Source organism: Papaver somniferum, unplaced genomic scaffold (assembly GCF_003573695.1).
Source record: "Papaver somniferum cultivar HN1 unplaced genomic scaffold, ASM357369v1 unplaced-scaffold_132, whole genome shotgun sequence".
NCBI classification, from domain to species: Eukaryota; Viridiplantae; Streptophyta; class Magnoliopsida; order Ranunculales; family Papaveraceae; genus Papaver; species Papaver somniferum.
Genome location: NW_020622381.1, coordinates 19044582 through 19062768, shown reverse-complemented (window position 1 = coordinate 19062768; position 18187 = coordinate 19044582). Strand labels below are relative to the sequence as shown.

Genomic DNA, 18187 nt, shown 5'->3' with positions numbered 1-18187 from the left:
AACCCACCTGTGCATAAGGACTCAACCATGGTTGTTGTTGAATAATCTAAACCCTCGTAGAGGATCTGAACTAACCTAACCTTCTCTAAACCATGATGAGGACATTGAGATATTAAGTCATTGAACCTTTCTAAATACCTATATAAAGATTCCCTCTTGTTGAGCAAAAGTACAAATTTGTGTCCTAATAGACGATGTTTTGTGCCTTGGGAAAAACTTATGTATAAAGGCAGATGTAAGTTGTTCATAGGTTTCAATTGACTCAGAATCCAAACTATACAGCCAAGATTTGGCTTTATCTTTTAAGGAAAAGGGGAATAACCTAAGTTTCAGTGCATCATCACTAAGGTTTTTAATTTTCAGAGTACTACATACTTCCTCAAATTCCCTAACATGAAAATAGGGGTTCTCATTCTCTTTTCCTAAAAAGGTTGGGAGCATCTGTAAAGTCCCAGGTTTGAGTTCATAATTTGCCTCGGTTTCAGCTAACTTGATACAAGACGGACGAGAGGTCCTAGTTGGGTTCAATAAAGCTTTTAAAGTTGCCATTTCTGGCACTACCAAAGGACTAGGAGTACTTTCTTCACAAAGAAGCAGATTCTCAAAACTGAAGTTTCCAAAAACGGGGCTCTCTAAAGAAGAGTCTTCGAGCTCCCCGCCTTCACAAGAAGAACTACTAGGTTTATCACTAATCAGACGACCTAGAGTGTTTCTTTTCCAAGCCCGTTCTCTAATGACCTCGGGCATACACTAGAAAAACAAAACTAAAACGAAAAGCCCTAAAAGGGAAGGGAAGTTCTATGCAAACACAAACAAGGCTGACTCCACCACAGCAAACCTACTGAATTCTAGCAAACAAAAAGCATGATGGCTCCACTTAGATTGTTTCTAGACCAGCTTCTAATCCTTCGAAAGGGAATTCGTTACAATTTAAGCAAACCCCTCTGGAATCAATCCGAGTCAAAGTAAGTTGAATTGAGGCGAGGGAAGCTCAGTGGAGCTTTGATACCCAAGGCCTCACCGCTATCACAAGGCGGCGCAGTCACGCATTCAACTCACAGAAACCATCATGAACTTCGAAGTATGCTAAAAGAGTAACCAATATTTTTCGAACGACTTTCCTACTAAGCTCGTTACCCTATAGGTCTCGTTCTATTCCAAATTTTAAAGCTTAGGTTCGCGTTTGGTTTCGTTTTCCTAAGGCGGGCAAGAAGAGAACGGTGATGAAATCCGAACCCTTATCTTGTATGGCCAGTCCTTGCCCTTTACTAGGAATTTAAAACAGCCGTTTTCAGTTCCTCAGCATATATGCAAACGAAGGAATACAGTAACTCGCTGACAGGGGATTCGCGAGTGTTTCGACAAACTTACCTCCCGTTCCAGACGGGGGATGAACCGTTGTCGTCGACTCGGGCCACAACTCCTATGTTGTGTACGAACCCGAGGGGCCGAGGTGATATCGTAATCACCGTCCTTCTCTGCAAACAGTTTAATATTTAATCTACCCTTCCGTAGGGTTTAAAAAAATTAATGTCCAAATGTCCAAAGTCCAAAAGAAAGGTCCAAAAAATAAAGTGCAAAAAAAAAGAAAAATACAAAATAAAAAGAATTCCTAATACAATCTAATAAAATAACACACTCTTTTTTTTTCTCTCTTTTTCTATAAAATTAAAAAAAAATCTTCTTCTTTAGCTCCTTTCGCTTTGCCTTTTACTTCAAGTTTTTAAATATTCGCCAAAAGCTTTGGCAAAAATTTCTTTCGCTCCAAATTCCCAAAATCTGAAAGGAAAAGACAAAAACTCAAAACCGTAAAGAAGAACAAAAAAAAACTAAAAAAATAAATAAATCTAAAAACTCTATCCTAAAGACAAGCCCGCGTCGGCGGCGCCAAAAATTGATGGTATTTTCAATGATGTTGTAGTAAAGAGTTCGTTGAGGCTTGTGAAGGCAATGAATTCTAGACTTAATAGAACTTAAAAATATAGAAAACTTAACTTAAAATTGATTTCAAGTGATTGGAAAATAACCAAGACACTAGAATCCACTATTACACATGAATGACGTCAAATATTTCATAACTCTAATTATCCTTTTAATCCTTTATTTCTTAATCCATAAATAATCAAACATATTCTCAAAAATTAATTGTATCCCCTAAGTATAGGTTATCTAACCAAAGCATAACCTATCTAATTGAATCACAACTAATGAAGAAAATTATGTAAACTTTTAAGAACTCTGCAAAAGCATTGATTGAGTGAATTGTAATTAAATATTAGAGAAAATGAAATAGTTACCCATTGTTCATGTGTGAATAGCTTCATCCATTTCCTTGGTTACGAGAGAATTAGCCGCTCATCATGTTGGAAACACGCTCAAAAGTTGATTTCATTTATGCTCAAAGGGTTACAAATGATGAATAAGGGAGAATTATAATAAAAATCGGGTTTGCAACGCTTATAACTGTTGCAAAAACCGTTACAAAGAGCCGTTACTGTTGCTGTTGCGTTTTTAAGTCTGGCTGTAAACTGCGACCCACAAAATGAGTTGCTGTCACTGTTCAAAAACGACTGCTGGTGCAGGTCCGTTCTTTGTGTTCTTCAGTTTTGCAGCAGCAGAAATGGCAGCTCTGCAAATTTGATTTTTCGCTCTGTGGTGCTCTTTTTCTCTCCCAATCTCTCCGCCCCCCTTCTCTATGATCCCCTCACCCTAGATATACTCAACAGCAGCAAAATATCACGCCATAACTCTCACAAATTTTAATTAAACTCGGCAGTGAAGAAAAATATTCTGGGAATATTTTCTTCGCTGTTTTAGCTTCTCACGTGTTTCTAAAGCTGCAAAATCTCCTCATTTATCTTCTTCACGGTACAGAGTGTTGCTAGAGTCATCATACACGAGCAGAACACGCATAAATCTTCCAAAACCCGTGAACTATTCTTCTCATGCACGGGCTGCCCTGATTCCTTGTCACGGATTTTCCAGCCAAATTTGATCGAAACAAACACCCATACCAGCTCTTTTATGACATATCACAACTACCCATGAAGTTTCAGCCCTTTAGTCCACCTAGAACATCTTCAAATTTCGATCGAAACATTCTCAGAGAGCTGCCACATTTTTCCTGCCAATTTTTCAGTTTCAAATGAAGAAGATAGTGTCCCCCTAACCAGCTGTGGGGTGCGAATAGCAGCTGCCTTTTTGGGGTGCCCCTTAGTAATTGAGGTGCCCCTTAACCAAATCTGGGCTCCGTATAGCAAGTGTCCTCCGGGGGGTGTTCCGAGTGATTTTTCGAGCCGATTTTTCCGACAATATTTATTTTTTCCAAAAATACCTAAAAATACACAAAACACCATAATAAGGACGAAAACGAGTACCAACAAAACGAAACATTGAGGACAAATTAGGCACATAAATGCGTCTATCATAATAACCTTGCGTTTTTGCTCTATGTGCCAAATACCTTCCTCCACTATGATTGCCAGCATCCCCACTATGTAACATTTTTAACACCTTTTCTCCTTCCTCTCGTGTCAAACATCTGAGTGATTTTCCATTAAAGGACTTTCGGTATAACAACTCATCTCTTAATTTATAATTCTTTGCATGGCTTTCTAACTTGTGTATTTCCAATCTATTTCTTGGTGTTTCTCCTTTGGCCAAATATGCATGAAGTTCCATTCTCAAGTCTGCGATATTGTTCATTTGTTCTTCTTTTTCATTGTCTATTATCATCATCACGTCCACGTCTTCTTCTTCTTTATTGATTGATGGTGACAGAAGTGTTTGTATTTTTATACATTTCGCAGTTGGATCTGTCATCATGCTTGAGATGAAAGCAAAAGCGTCTGCGAGTCTGTTATCCTTTCTTGAAATGTGCCTCCATTTTATTTTTGGGATTTTCGCTGACAATTCTTCAACCAGCTTCTTGTATTTCTTCAAGAATGGTTCATTTGTATTATACTCTCCCTTTATTTGGCGAATAACTAGCTGCGAATCAATAGTGATCCTGGTATTTTCTAGTTTCATTTCTATTGCGAATCTTAAAGCATGTACCATAGCTTCATATTCTGTTTCATTATTAGTGGATGCAAATTCCAGTCTGAATGAAAAAGCCATTTTTATTCCTTCTGGCGAAATTAAAACAATTCCAACTCCATTTCCTTCTCCATTTGATGATCCATCTACCAATATCTCCCATCTATTTGGTTCTGTTAATAAATCTTTTGGATCTCCATGTTCTTCTTCTACATCTATCATTTCTTCTACTGCTTCATCTTCTTCTAAAGGAAATTCTGCCAAGAAATCTGCAACAACTTGTGATTTTGGTGAAGACAAAATTTCATATTTAATATCAAAGTGGCCTACTTGTGCATTCCATCTCTCCACTCTCCCTGATCTTTTAGAATTCTTCATCACTGATTCAATTGGTACTTTTGTTAATACCTTTATCTTGTGTGCTTGAAAGTATATGCGGAGCTTAAACGATGCATAAACTAATGCTAATATTAACTTTTCAATCTTTGAGTAATTCTTCTCAGCAGTATTAAATTTTTTCTAATGTAATAAATGGGTTTCTCCACTCCTGCGTCTACTCGCAGTAACACAACACTTAATGCATGCGACGTCGTCGCAAGATAGATCAATAATTCTTCTCCTGATTCTGTCTTTTGTAAAATAGTCGTATTCATAAGATGTTCTTTCATTCCTTGAAAAGATTTTTCACATTCATCAGTCCATTTAAATTTCGTACCCTTCTTGAGTATATCGAAAAAATATTTGCATTTTTCTGATGATCGCGAAATGAATCTCCCCAGCGAAGCTAGAATCCCATTCAACTTCTGTACATCTTTTATTGTTGCTGGTGTTGGCATATCACGAACTGCTTGCACTTGTTCTGGATCAACCTGTATTCCTTCTTTTGATACAATGTAGCCTAAAAATTTTCCCGATGCAACTCCAATAGTACACTTCTCTGGATTCAATTTAATGTTATACTGCCGCATTTGTTCAAAAATCTCCCTCAGGTCTTGTACATGGTCTTTAGCTTCTTTACTCTTTACTAACATGTCGTCCACGTATACTTCTAATGTTTTTTGTATCCATTTTGCGAACACCTTCTCTACCATTCTTTGATATGTCGCTCCCGCGTTTCGCAGACCAAATGGCATTTTCGTGTAACAATATAAACCTCTAGGAGCAAAGAAAGCAATATGTTCTTGATCTTCTTCAACGAGAGGGATTTGGTTATACCCTTTGTATCCATCTAAAGATGATACCCTATAATTTCACGCTGCGGATTCCACCATTTGAGGAATATCTGGTAACGAAAAACTGTCTTTGGTGCAAGCTTTGTTTAAATCAGTGAAATCTATGCAAATTCTGATTCCTTTATTTTTCTTTGGGACAATGACCATATTCGCTAACCATTCTGGGTATTTAGCTTCTCTTATAATTCCCGCCTCAAGCATTTTCTGTAATTCTTCTTCTATTTGGGAATGATAAGTTGTTGCAATTTTTCTTATTCTCTGTTTAAATGGTCTCACATTTTTGTTAATCTCCAACCTGTGGCATGCAATTGATGGATCTATTCCCGGTATCTCATCCATGTTTCCTGCGAAAACATCTTTATATTCTCGCAACAAGTTAACAGTTCTTTCTTCTTCTTCCATATCCATTTTGGTTCCAATTCTCAATATTAGAGGTTCTTCTATAGTCCCAACGTTTATTTGTTTTGTTGGTTCTGCGGCAGTGTAAGTGGGTTTAGGTTCTCCCATTGGTGTTGGTTCTTTTATTATTTTCATAGGTCCCTCTCCTTCTTCCGAAATTTCGCTGGGTATTCCTTTGCCTTCTTTCGCCCTTATCATATATACTCTAAATTCTTCTTCCTTCTTTGCTTCCTTTGCCAATTTTCTGCGAAATTGTTTCTTTTTTGCTTGTCCTTCATAATGTTTGACTTCAATTTGATGACATAATTTTGCATTGTCAACATCTCCTCTGATTTCACCTATTCCATTTGGAGTGGGGAATTTAACACATTGATGCAACGTTGACACCACAACTTTTATCGCATGTATCCATGATCTTCCTAATAACATATTATATGGCGATTCCATATCCACCACGCACAATGTTACATGTGTTTCGATTTCTCCAAGTGGAATTCCTTTAGGTTTTGTTGTGGATTTTCCAAAGCCGTGAACAAAATATGTTGAACTGGACATTTCTTCATCTTTAAATCCCATTCCCCGGAATGCATGATAAAATATTATATCAACTGAACTTCCTGTATCGATTAAAGTTCTGTTCAACATCCACTCTCCTGTGGATTTTATTGTTGTCTCCTTCTCTTTTCGTGTAATAGGCACTGTGATGACCAACGGAGATGCGTGGTTTAAATTTTCTTTTGGTATTTCTTCCTCCATGAATGCAATTTTTTGCTTTTCCCAATCTTTCAAGGGTGATGTTTTTTCTACCGCCATAACTTTCCTTCCTTCAAAATTTCGTTTATGTATTCTTCCTTTGATGTTTTCATGGAATTCATTAATCATCGTTTTTGTTATCATGTTACACTCCAATCTTTTGCCATTTTCACTAATTTTGTTCATCTTTCTTCTAATTGATTCATTGATTTGTTTAATCACTTTCTTGACTTGAATATTCTCAATTAACAATCTTCAACTTTCGATCTTCAAATCCTTGTTTCTAGCGCCATTATGTAATTGCAGGAAATCCTACACTACACCCTCATATGATTTCATTGTTGATCAACTCATTTTTAGGTTTACACTCTTAATTTTATTGATAAATCTTTGAATGTTCTTACAAGAAAGATAAAGAATTCAAGAATGATCTCTGCTCTGAACTTTCTCTCTCCTATTTACTTGTTTCTTACTCAAAAAGATCTCTCCCCCTTTCTTTAAAACTTGAACGACTATTTATAAAGAAATACATAGTGGACGACAGCTAATCTATCCTTTATTTTTGGGTATGGTTTGCGACATTCTCGCAACCTTACAAATGTTAATTTCGCAAACTCTCTAATTTTCGCAGAACTATCATATCTTTCTCATGATCTTTGCTGACGTCATTTATTTTATCATTCTTGAAATTGTTCTGCGACGCTGTTGTGCCGTGTCATTGATAATTTCGCTGAAATATTGCGTTGCGAGATTCTGATCCTACACAAGAGACTCTTCTTGAAGTTCAACTTGAACGAGATGAGGCTAACTGCAAGAACATCGAGCTCTGCGAAAGGGAAAATCAAATTCGTTCTCGTCTTCTTATAAGTAATGAGGATGAATTTGTTTGGGCTGCGAAAATCTTAGATGATGCAAGAAAAGATTTAGGTGTAAATGTTAGTCTCCAAGTTGAGCATACAGCCTTGATTAGAGATATGATTTCTGACAGAGAAGGTTATTAACTGCTTTTCTTTACTACTCTTTTGTTTCTTATGAATTTTCATCAAGTTAATAATTGATTTTCTTTTGTTCGCAGATTCTGAAAGTAGATATCGTGAAAAGATTGAGGAACTTGAAACTGAAAAGGAGGAACTCGCAAAGACTCTTTCTTCTCGCAACGACAAGTATTCTAGATTAAAGAATCAAATCAAGATCACTGTTGCGAATTTTAAGAATGATGCTATGCATTTTCACAATCAAACTATCCAAATGGTTTATGAAGATCATAGTATCCCTCACTCTGATTATCCTTGTCTCTTGGAAGAGATCCCGCAGAATACTCCCAGTCTGATTATTTCTGATAGCGAAGCTGATGATGAAGAATATGATGGTGATGAAGGCTCTGACGGTGATGAAGATTCTGACGCTGACGAAGAAGGGAACAAGTATGATGAAGATAATGAAGGATCAACTAAGAAGTAGTCTTTGTTTCTTTCTTTGATTCTCTGTAATACTTGTACATTTATTCCTTCTTTCTGTATATTTTTGTTTCTTTCATTTTGACCTGCATTCATTAAAACAATTCTTCCTTGCAATACAGTTAATCAATATAATCATTAATTTTTGAATTTTTGTGTAAATCTATCATCTGGAGACAAACAACATTTTCTAATTTCATTGATTCCCATACTTGCCTCTGTTATTTGTATCCAAATGAGAGATTTTATAAATTTTTCTTATTTTATGCCTCAATTTCGCAGTTAATTATGCATAATTTCGCAATCTTATGTGAAGTGAATTTTGATTCTTTTTAAAATCTCATTCCTGTGTGGTCTTATTTTGCCTTCCTAATTAAAGGTCTTATTATGCCACCTCTTGTCATTGCGACAAAATCGCAGGACGTCCTTGCACTTTCATGCAAAAACCCATTGATCTTTCCTTAACTTTTTCTTTTGTATTGTGGACCCTTCAGGAATATTGCGACAATATGACATGCCTAAATATTCTTGTGAAAATAAACCCCCATGACATTGCCGTCTTGCGACGAAATCGCAGGACGTCTTCGCATTTTCATGCGCAGACCCATTGATCTCGTCTTATCATTTTCTTTTGTATTATTGCCTCTTCAGGATTGCTGAACAAATATGACAAGCCTTAATACCCTTGCGAATAAAAAGCCTCATGAAATTTGCGTCTTAAGACACTTATCAGCTCCCTAATGGAGGGTGCCGCCCTTATCTCCCCCTGGTTGCCCCTTCAAGGAGGCGTACTTCTACCATACAAGGTTAGCTCCTCCCATCCAGTCTTAACAACAACCAGTTGTTTTCGCAGCCTCTTATCCCTTTTACCTATAGGGCTTATGGTTACGAGACTGCACCTAAGTGGGGTTTTCTTCAGGCCGAGTGTAGTATAAGCCAAGACTTGTACAGAATGGCAAAGTACGCTTCAAACGTCCCTGGCACTCTTGACTCAACCGTGTACCTCGGTGCCTTGATCATCTGCACTCCTTGGGGAGAGTCCTTATTACCTTATTTTCCAACCTAAGTCATATGCTTAAGCTGAGAATCCAAGGTGCCTCTCCCGATGGGCTTATTGACCCCAAATCTCCATGACTCAGGTTCCGGTGGCGGTGTAGCCTTTACTGAGCCATGCAACAGGACCCCTTATATGACGTACTTTAGGTCTTACATTTGCCTCTAGCGAATTGTCTCGGCGAACTATGGTGTGCCATAAAGGTTCGCCCCTTTCCCTTTTGTCATTTTTCTCTGATTGTCTTCTGTAAAATTCATTATCTCTGCGAGTCTCGTCCCATCATATTGTATTTGAATTCGCCGCTCTCATTTTTTCATTCATAAAATGTGTTTTTTGAGAATTTTACTTATTGCGAGAGTTCGCAACAACTTAATCATTCATACATTTTTTTTTATTACCTTTTGCCATCCTCTGCTTCTTTATTATTTTCTACACTACGCTTCTCTGCTTGGTATGGTTTCATCATTTTTATTTTGAGCTAGCATTAATTTCGCAACATCTCTTTTTCTTTTCTTTCGATTGCATCCACCAATCAACCTCTCACTTCTTTGTGTCTCTTTAATTTTGTGTCGCCAATTTTTCTTCTTGTTTGTTCTTCCTTCGCAAGATTCTATCTCAGTTTCGTAACACCTCTTTCCTTCAACCCAATCTCCCTTTATGATTCTTACCCCGCTGGGGTGAGGGAATTTGATGCACTGGTGGAAAGTTGAAGCTACACATAGAATCCCATGTAGCCAAGGTCGACCAATTAATGCATTGTAGGGTGATTCTACATCAACGACACAGATAAGATTTCAGAAGATATTCCCTTCAATGGAATTCGCATGGTAACCTCCCCTTTAGGCTTGTTAGCAGTACCATTAAAACCATATATCTTATATGTTGATGGTATAAGATCATCATCTCTTCCTCCCATAGTTTTATAAGTATGATAAAATAAGATGTTCACAGAGCTTCCAGTATCGATTAGAATTCTATTAATTTCCCATGAATCTTCAGCTTCATCATCCTCATCTTCTTTCGGTTTTGGATTAATTTCTAATTTTACTACCAATGGATTATCATGCACTTCTTCACCTTCGGGAATTTCTTCTGCGGTAAAAGAAATGATATGTTTCTTCCATTCCTCTAGTGGCGAGATTTTTGCAATATTCATAACTTCTCTTCCATCATTATCTCTTGCGAACACTCTACTTAAAACATTGTCATGAAAATTTTCAATTGTCTTGTATGAATGTGCGATAGAGTGACAGAATAGATTCTTTGCTTTTACACCAACTTCTATGAAGAATGTTTCCTTCTTTTTCATCGTGTTTACTTTGTGATGCTCTGGTGGTGGTGGCAATGGTTGAGATTGTGGGTGTCCTACCAAAAAGTGGTTTAGTTTTCCTTGATCTATCATTCTTAGAATAATTCTTTTTACATTTCTGCAATCATTTGTTGTATGTCCATGAAAATGATGATATGAACAAAACTCATGGCTTCTGTGGTTTGGAGGTGGTTCCGTTCCCATGTTCCATGGTGTTGGTATATTCTCCACCAAAATTATAGCTTCCCATATTTTCTCCACACTTGCATTTAGAGGTGGCATCTTGATTTCTTCCCATACTACCTTGTGACCTCCTTGTCCTCTATTATAGTTTTGTTTTTGACCTCCATAAGTTTCTTGTGGTTGATCGAGTATTTGAATCTTATTATTTCCACCACGATTGTAGAAATTTCTTTCTATTTCATACTCCTCTTGATCTCGGCTTCCCATAGCCACCAGTTTCTATTGATTGTTACCCGTCACCTTCTCTTATTATACTTGCGAAGTATTCTCTACTGTGTTTATTAGCTTGGGTAATAAGCTTGCATTCGCTGTTTGTGAGCTGGTGTTCGCAACTGGATATGATTCCATTTCATTTTGCCTTTCCTCTAGAGCAATGTATTCTTCTTGAAGTTCTCGCAATTCAGTCATTATGATCGTATTCTTGACTCTGAAAATTTGGACATACAATAGGTTTGTTGCAAACATAGCATTGATAAATGATAATATAAGATATCTCTCATCTACACGGCCAGCCATTTCGCTACACATAGTTCTCCATATTTTAGTCAGGTGTTTCAAACTTTCGCCAATCCTCTGTTTTAATCCAAACACGTCTTCTATACCAGGTCACGAAGAGTTATTACTTATATATGCCCCTAGGAATGTAGTCTGCAAATGATTGAAGGATGTTAATGTATTCTTTGGTAGACCTTCGAACAATTTTAACGCCTCCCCTGTTAAGCTGGATGCGAAATACTTGCATAATACAGCATCATGATTTTCCCATTGCAACATGCACCTCACGTAGGCTTTAATGTGTTGAATTACACAAGTTGTTCCATCAAAAATGCTGGTTAATGCGGGTAAATTGCATTTCGGTGGTATTCCTCCTAATTTTACTTCCCTTGTAAATGGAGTTTTCGCAGCTTCTTCTATAGCTTCATCCAATTGTCTTCTGCCTACTTCTCCTCTATTATTTAGCATTCCTCTCATTTCTTCTAACTCTTTCAAGATTTGTTTATTTACACCTGAATTTTGATCCATTGTTCTTTTTAATTTCGCCTCTGTTCTTCTGCGTTCATGTCTTTCTTCTCTCGCGAAATTTTGCATTTCTTCTGCATTATCCTCATCTCGTCTTCTTCTGCGAGTTTCTTCTTCATCTCTATCTTGAATTCGCAAATGATTATGTCTCTCTTTTTCCCTTCATGATTTTTTTCATTTCTTATTAATTCCATTCGATGTCTTTCAGCCATCCTCTTTATTCTATCGTACTCTTCATTGATATTACCGTTATTCCGGTTTTGCGTACGCCTTCTTTCTCGATTGTCGTGATTGTTCTGGCGAATTGTCTCCTGAAGCTCTTGTTCTTCCATTTCCGCTCTCAATCTTTCACGTTCGCAAATTAAACGTGCTTGTTCAGCATAATGTCTTTCAATTTCTTCTTCAATCGTCTGTTGATTTCTTTGAGTTTCTCTTTCATGTAAAATTCTTCTTCCTTCCTCTCGATTTCCTTCGCCATCTTGGTCATTTCATCCCTGACGTTGTCCGTTCTCTTGATTTCTACCATTTTTCCCATCATCAAAAGTTTCATTTTGTGGAACGTAACGATCATTAGTTCTTTCTCTATTTTCGCGATATTCTTCATTAAGATTTGATATTTCTTCTTGAATATTGTTTCCAACATTAATTGTGGGTGAGTTTCGCCTCATTTCTCTTCTATTCGATCTTGAATATGATTTTGTAATACTTCTCGATCTTCTACTCTGTAGTCTCATATTTTCCATCCTCAATTCGTGATTTTTTGCCTTGTTAGATTTGCACGTTCTTCTGCCTCAGCTCTACTTTCTTCATGTATTCTTTGTCTCAACGTTTCTAACGCTCCAATTTCCTCATCTCCATGAATTATTCCTTCATCTGCTTCTTGATTTCTCTCTACCTATCTATGGTTTCTGGTTTGTTGCTCTTCTTCTACTTCTTCTGCTGAATTTGATTGCCAAGTGTGTATACTCACTCTATCACAGTCTGTATTCCTCCCTTGTACTAGTGTTTGTTGAATTGGTGGTTGAATTTGATTTTCTCTATTACTTCTCATTCTAGTAGATTCTCCCATTTCACTTCTTTCTCTTCCAGCAATTCTCTTGCTTCTTCTAACATTAGTTGGTTATTCTGATGTATTTCTTCTTCTAGCCATTTCTTCAATGTTAACGAATTGCAAGAAATTATGTAAAATTCTTAATCAATTTATCCAAATCTTCACAAATCTCAATATCAATCTTCAATTTTTTTCTAGAATAATCTTCAATGTTCCCTGTTTCTAGCACCATTATGTAGTTGCAGGAAATCCTACACTATACCCCTCATATGATTTCATTAATACTCAACTCATTTTAGATTTATAATCTTAATTTTATTGATAAATCTTTGAATATTCTTACAAGAAAAGATAAAGGAATCAAGAATAACCTCTGCCCTAGACTTTCTTTCTCCTATTTACTTGTTTCTTACTCAAAAAATATCTCTATTTTTTCTTCCCAGTTGAACGACTATTTATAGGGAAATACATAGTGGATGACAGCTAATCTGTCCTTTATTTTCGGATATGGCTTGCGACATTCTCGGAACCTTACAAATGTTAATCTCGCAAACTCTCTAATTTTCGCAGGATCATCACATCTTTATCATGATTTTAGCTGATGTCGTTTATTATATCATTTCTGAAATTTTTCTGTGACGTTGTTGTGTTGTGTTGTTGATAATTTCGCTGAAATATTATTTCTGCGAGATTCTGATCCTACACATTTAATACTTTTAGAAACCTTAGTTTTATTCTATGAACTGCCAAACTTATTATAAAAATACCATCATCAAGATATGAGGGTAGTACCTTGTGTACAGATGAACCAGGGTTTTGAAAATATTCCTTGTTTTTTGATTCTACAAGCTTCTTCGGTACCCACTTCCATCCCCTGTTTGAATTGTGATATTTGATGACATCCTGTCTTTTGTGAGAATCATCCCTTTGATTTCTTACTTTAAAGTATCTTCTCCAATTTGAAACATCAGATCTGGCCAAACCAGAGTTATGAGTGACGTTACTCATGACGTGTCTATTATAACAAGATTGATTAGATGTTGTCTTCTTAGAGTTTGAACAACTAGAAAATTTCTTGGTTAGTTGTTATATTCTCTTAGAACATGACATTTAATTCCACAATGAAAATATCTTTTGTGATGAGACATATGATATTGTGGAATACTCTGATGTGTGTAGTTTTTCTTGATACGAGCAAGTGGAACTAGAACCTCTTTTGAAGGTGAAAATCTTTTTCTTGGTATAATGTCAATATTTTTCCTTTTTGAGTAAGTAATAATATTATCATATTTTGACAAAACCTTAGGTTTATCCGAAAGGAACTACACTAAATGATTCGTGACATAAGTATATGATTCTCATCTTCCAACCTTTTGACATGTTCGGAAACAATCTTAATCTCAGAATCAGATGAGATTTTTAAGGTGTTGTATTTATTAGTTACTGAGAATCTCAAACGATCAGTCTTTTTTCCTGGTGAATACTTTGTCTTAGTTTTTCTTCAAGAGATTGGTCTTTGAGGAAGAAACATTCTTGAGAGAAAGAAGTTCTACTTTTAAGGAAGATAGATCAAGAGTGAGTGGATCATTTTCCACTTGCTTTGAATCTAAGCAGGTTAAAAGTTTACTTTTTCTTTCAAGTGCAAGATTGAGTTCTTTCGCACATGAAAGGAATTGTTCGCTTAATTATTTTAGTTATGATATTTTTATACTTATATAATCAATGGATCTTTAATCTTCTAGAAGAGATTTTTCAGAGTCCAAATCACTGATCACGAATACATGGCTTAACTTAATCCCATCTTGAGAATATTGATACATATTTTCAAAAGAGCAAGTAGAACTTGAAGAAGAATCCCCTTCTAAACATTTCCTAAAATCAAAACCAAATAGTTATTCACCAAAATCTTCTAATACGCTAATTAAACCTTTAGGTCTTCCATTACCTTTATTACGACTCATGTCTTATTGGTTGGATCGCACCAAACACAGATTTTTAGATCTTTTCATGTTTGTCTACTCTGATACCAATTGAAATGACGAGGGTATCAAGTACACCACAGTATTTTCGATATCAACATATAACTCTGATACCTTGTGTGATCTAATATAGACATAGACTGTCAAGAAGATGACTGTTAGAGCACTGCTCAGTCGAACTCGCAAGCGTTGCTACCTCAAGCTTGTTTGTCAAGTTTAGGTGATCAAAACTATAAGTCTTGATTTCTAGTCTACTTATAGCTATGTCTCGGACTAGGATAAAATGTTTAGTTGAGCTTTAGATTTCATGGTGTTCATCGATTAAAGACGAAGATCTATTGAGGAGAGCTTGGAGGAACTTCATCAACAAATGGTACGTGGAGACTAAAACTTACCTATCACTCAAAAGTCTATTCAATTCTATCTTCTATTGAGACTAAGTCGTATAGATATGTAGACTTTACATCTATAATACAAAACAGAATGGGTTTTTGAGCTTGGATGGTCGGATAACATTTTGAGAGACAAACATTGCATCCGACAATCCCAGTCTCATCCCAGCGAAAGACATTCGACGGTCGTCGTTTCTGTAACCCCTATCATTATGAATCAAAATTTATTAATCTTTAATTATTGCATAAACTCTTAACTCAAGATATTCAAAGAAACATTAAATGAAATCATAATATATCATACATGCATTAGTTGGATTTAGTGGTGACATGATGAATTTAATGGGAAATGAGATTTATTTGTTTATCTCTATTCATAACTCATAAGTGAGATATGCATACACACTATTACTTAAATGATTTTGTGTTTGTTTTTGGATAATGTATACGAATAATTTTACAATGTATCTATATACATTATATATATTCACTTAAAACAAAATAGAAACTATCTTGCAAAGGAACGCAATTTAAATTCCGGAAAAAAAAAATTACACCAGTCAGATATCATATATATTAAAGCAGTGTCGTTACGTGCCTTACGACACGAGTTATCTCTAGATATTTATTAGAACTCTCTGTTAACCTCATGCTGTGCCGTTACGACACGGGTTATTTCTAGTAATACACATTTGATATTTCGAGCTGAGTTTAACTCGCTTACATATTTCTCAAAATATGTGTTGGAAGCCTTTTGCTTTAGCTACATTCATCATTATTGTTGACGAGTTTAGTTGGAAACAAATTATTTGTTGGAAACTAAATAATGAGCTAAAAGATGATCATGTGAAAATTTCCTTGAAACATCTTACATGATTTGTGTGAGACAGTCATTTGATGTAGACTCGGAATGTTTCGTATTGATCATTCGATCACTTGAAAATTACTTATAAGCTAATAGTTTGTGTGAGACAGCTATTGCCGTCTTCTAAGGATGTTCCATTTTTTTTTTTTAAAAATAAAACAAAAAGCAGCTTTATTAAAAATGAGAGATCAAAAATACAAGACCAAACAAGGCCCATTATCAAAGAAGAAAAACAAAAAAGTAAAGAAACAAAAAAAAAATCATAACACAGAACTAAGAGTGCAAAGATATACCATTACTCAAATCTATAATAAGGCCTATCTGGGAATTCCATTTGAGAAAGGGAAGATGGCCTCTCTCTGTAGTTTTGAATAATATCCTTTGGAAGATGCACACCCTTTTTAGCAAAGTGATCAGCTGAAAAGTTTGCTTCCCTGTAAGCATGTCTGATAGAAATACTGTGCAGTCCACTTAAAACTCTTTGCCATCTAGCCATCAAAAACCATGGTATATTCTTATTCAATAAGGTTGTAGCACAAGCCTTAGAATCAGTTTGCATAATGATCTTAAACTTCTGATTTTCCAGAGCCCATTCAAGAGCTCTTATACTGGATATAAATTCTGCAATATAATTAGATGGGACAATTGGACTTTAGTACTCAGGTTTTGCCCAACACTAGGCTTTGGTCTAACATTTGTCCAACGTTAGGGATTGGTACCTGGACTGGACGTTGACGGGAGTGGACTGGTTAAATCTTGACTTCTGTTCCATAATTATAAAAACAATGAAAATAAAAAGAATTACTTAACACCGTTGAATGACTGCTAATAGTCACCTTCAGAAAAAAAAAACTATTAATAGTCGAAGAAGAACCCTAATTTCGTGTTCTTCCCCAAGTTAGAAATCAATGTCTCTTCTTCCATCTATTTCAATTGTTAGCCTTCAACCTCATAAATTCAATTAATACATTCAATTATCTTATAAACAAAAATCAAGAACCCAAAATGATAACTGGAAAACAAAGGAAACATATATCTTCTGGATCTGTAGAGAACAACAACCCAATTACATCATAAACCAATGTGTCAATCTTTGGGTATTCTAAAAAACTGCAACCAGCAACGGTGCTATTCGATTACTTTCTGAAGATGGTCACGGGTTTTCTTAATGAGAGTAGAATATTGCTTCTCTGAGATCAAAGTAGAGAAATTAGCGAAATTGAGGAGAAATTAGGGTACGATTTGAGATGGGTTCTGGATTCAGCTGAACATGGTGGTTGAAATTGATATGGGTTTGTCAATATAAGGGTTAATTAAGAATTGAGAGAAAAATTGCAGATTAATTTGAGAGAATCTGAGAGTTTCAGAAGTTAGGATTTTGAAGATGATGAATCTGAAGAACTGATAATGAGATGGTGTTTCTGATTTAGGGTTTAAAGAAACAAATCGAAGAAAATGAATTCCCATATGTGATTAATCACAGAGAATTAAATCTGAAACTTAATTTCAATCTGAAAACTTTAGGGTAGAAGATTAATATCGATATGAAATCTCGAGTCTTCAATCACAGATAAGAAAGAAAAAAAGAGATGAAGATGGCATTGGGACTTGGGGTTTCTGTGTGTGGATTCTAAGAAGAAGAAGGAGATGCAAACGGTTTTCTGGTGGTGCAAGAGATAAGTAAATAAAACAAATACTGAAATCTTAGCCGAACATCTCTTAGTTGTGTAGATATTTAATTCGGATCGTCCACGTGTTTGATGGTTTGAGGACGCAGTTAGACATTGTTACAGTTTTTTTTAGTAATTATGTAATAACTAACAGAAAAGTCATACACATCATGACTTAACGGGTCAGCTGGAGTCAACGTCCGGTCCAGGTACCAAGCCCTAACGTTGGACAAATGTTAGACCAAAGCCTAGTATTGGACAAAACCTGGGTACTAAAGTCTAATTATCCCTAATTAGATAGAACTCCCAAACCACCTGATTCAGCATACACAACGTTACCAATATGATTTCTGACAATAAATCCATAACCAGCCTGCCCTGGATTACCTCTAAAAGCACCATCACGGCACAAAAGGGTTTCATCCATGTTAGGTAAATAAAAGAAGACTTCAATGAATCTCAATCTCTGGAATTTGCTGTACTGTATTTGAAAGTGATTGAGAACCTGGTCTTCATATGGAGAGCCCCATATACAGCCTTTTAATCTTCTTGTGCACTCCTGTATAGTCCTTGAAATTCTGATTTTAATTTTGTGTAAATAAGGCTTCTCATCTTCAAAACAGATTTTATTCCTTAGGAACCACAGATCATCCATCAGAGTGTAAGAGCAAATGTACCATAACTCTTTTACCATTGGGATAGTGGACTTACACCTTTTAAGAACT

At 35.9% G+C, this 18187-nt stretch overlaps 1 protein-coding gene across 1 annotated transcript; it reads right to left on the bottom strand.

Annotated features, from left to right (window-relative positions):
- Window positions 1-16087: 16087 nt before the first annotated feature.
- LOC113332883 lies at window positions 16088-17889 on the bottom strand. The gene is made up of 2 exons (XM_026579383.1): window positions 17778-17889; window positions 16088-16413 (listed from the first exon to the last, which is right to left on the bottom strand). The coding sequence occupies exons 1-2, from the start codon at window positions 17887-17889 to the stop codon at window positions 16088-16090; spliced, it is 438 nt and encodes a 145-aa protein (XP_026435168.1).
- Between the last annotated feature and the right edge of the window lie 298 nt (window positions 17890-18187).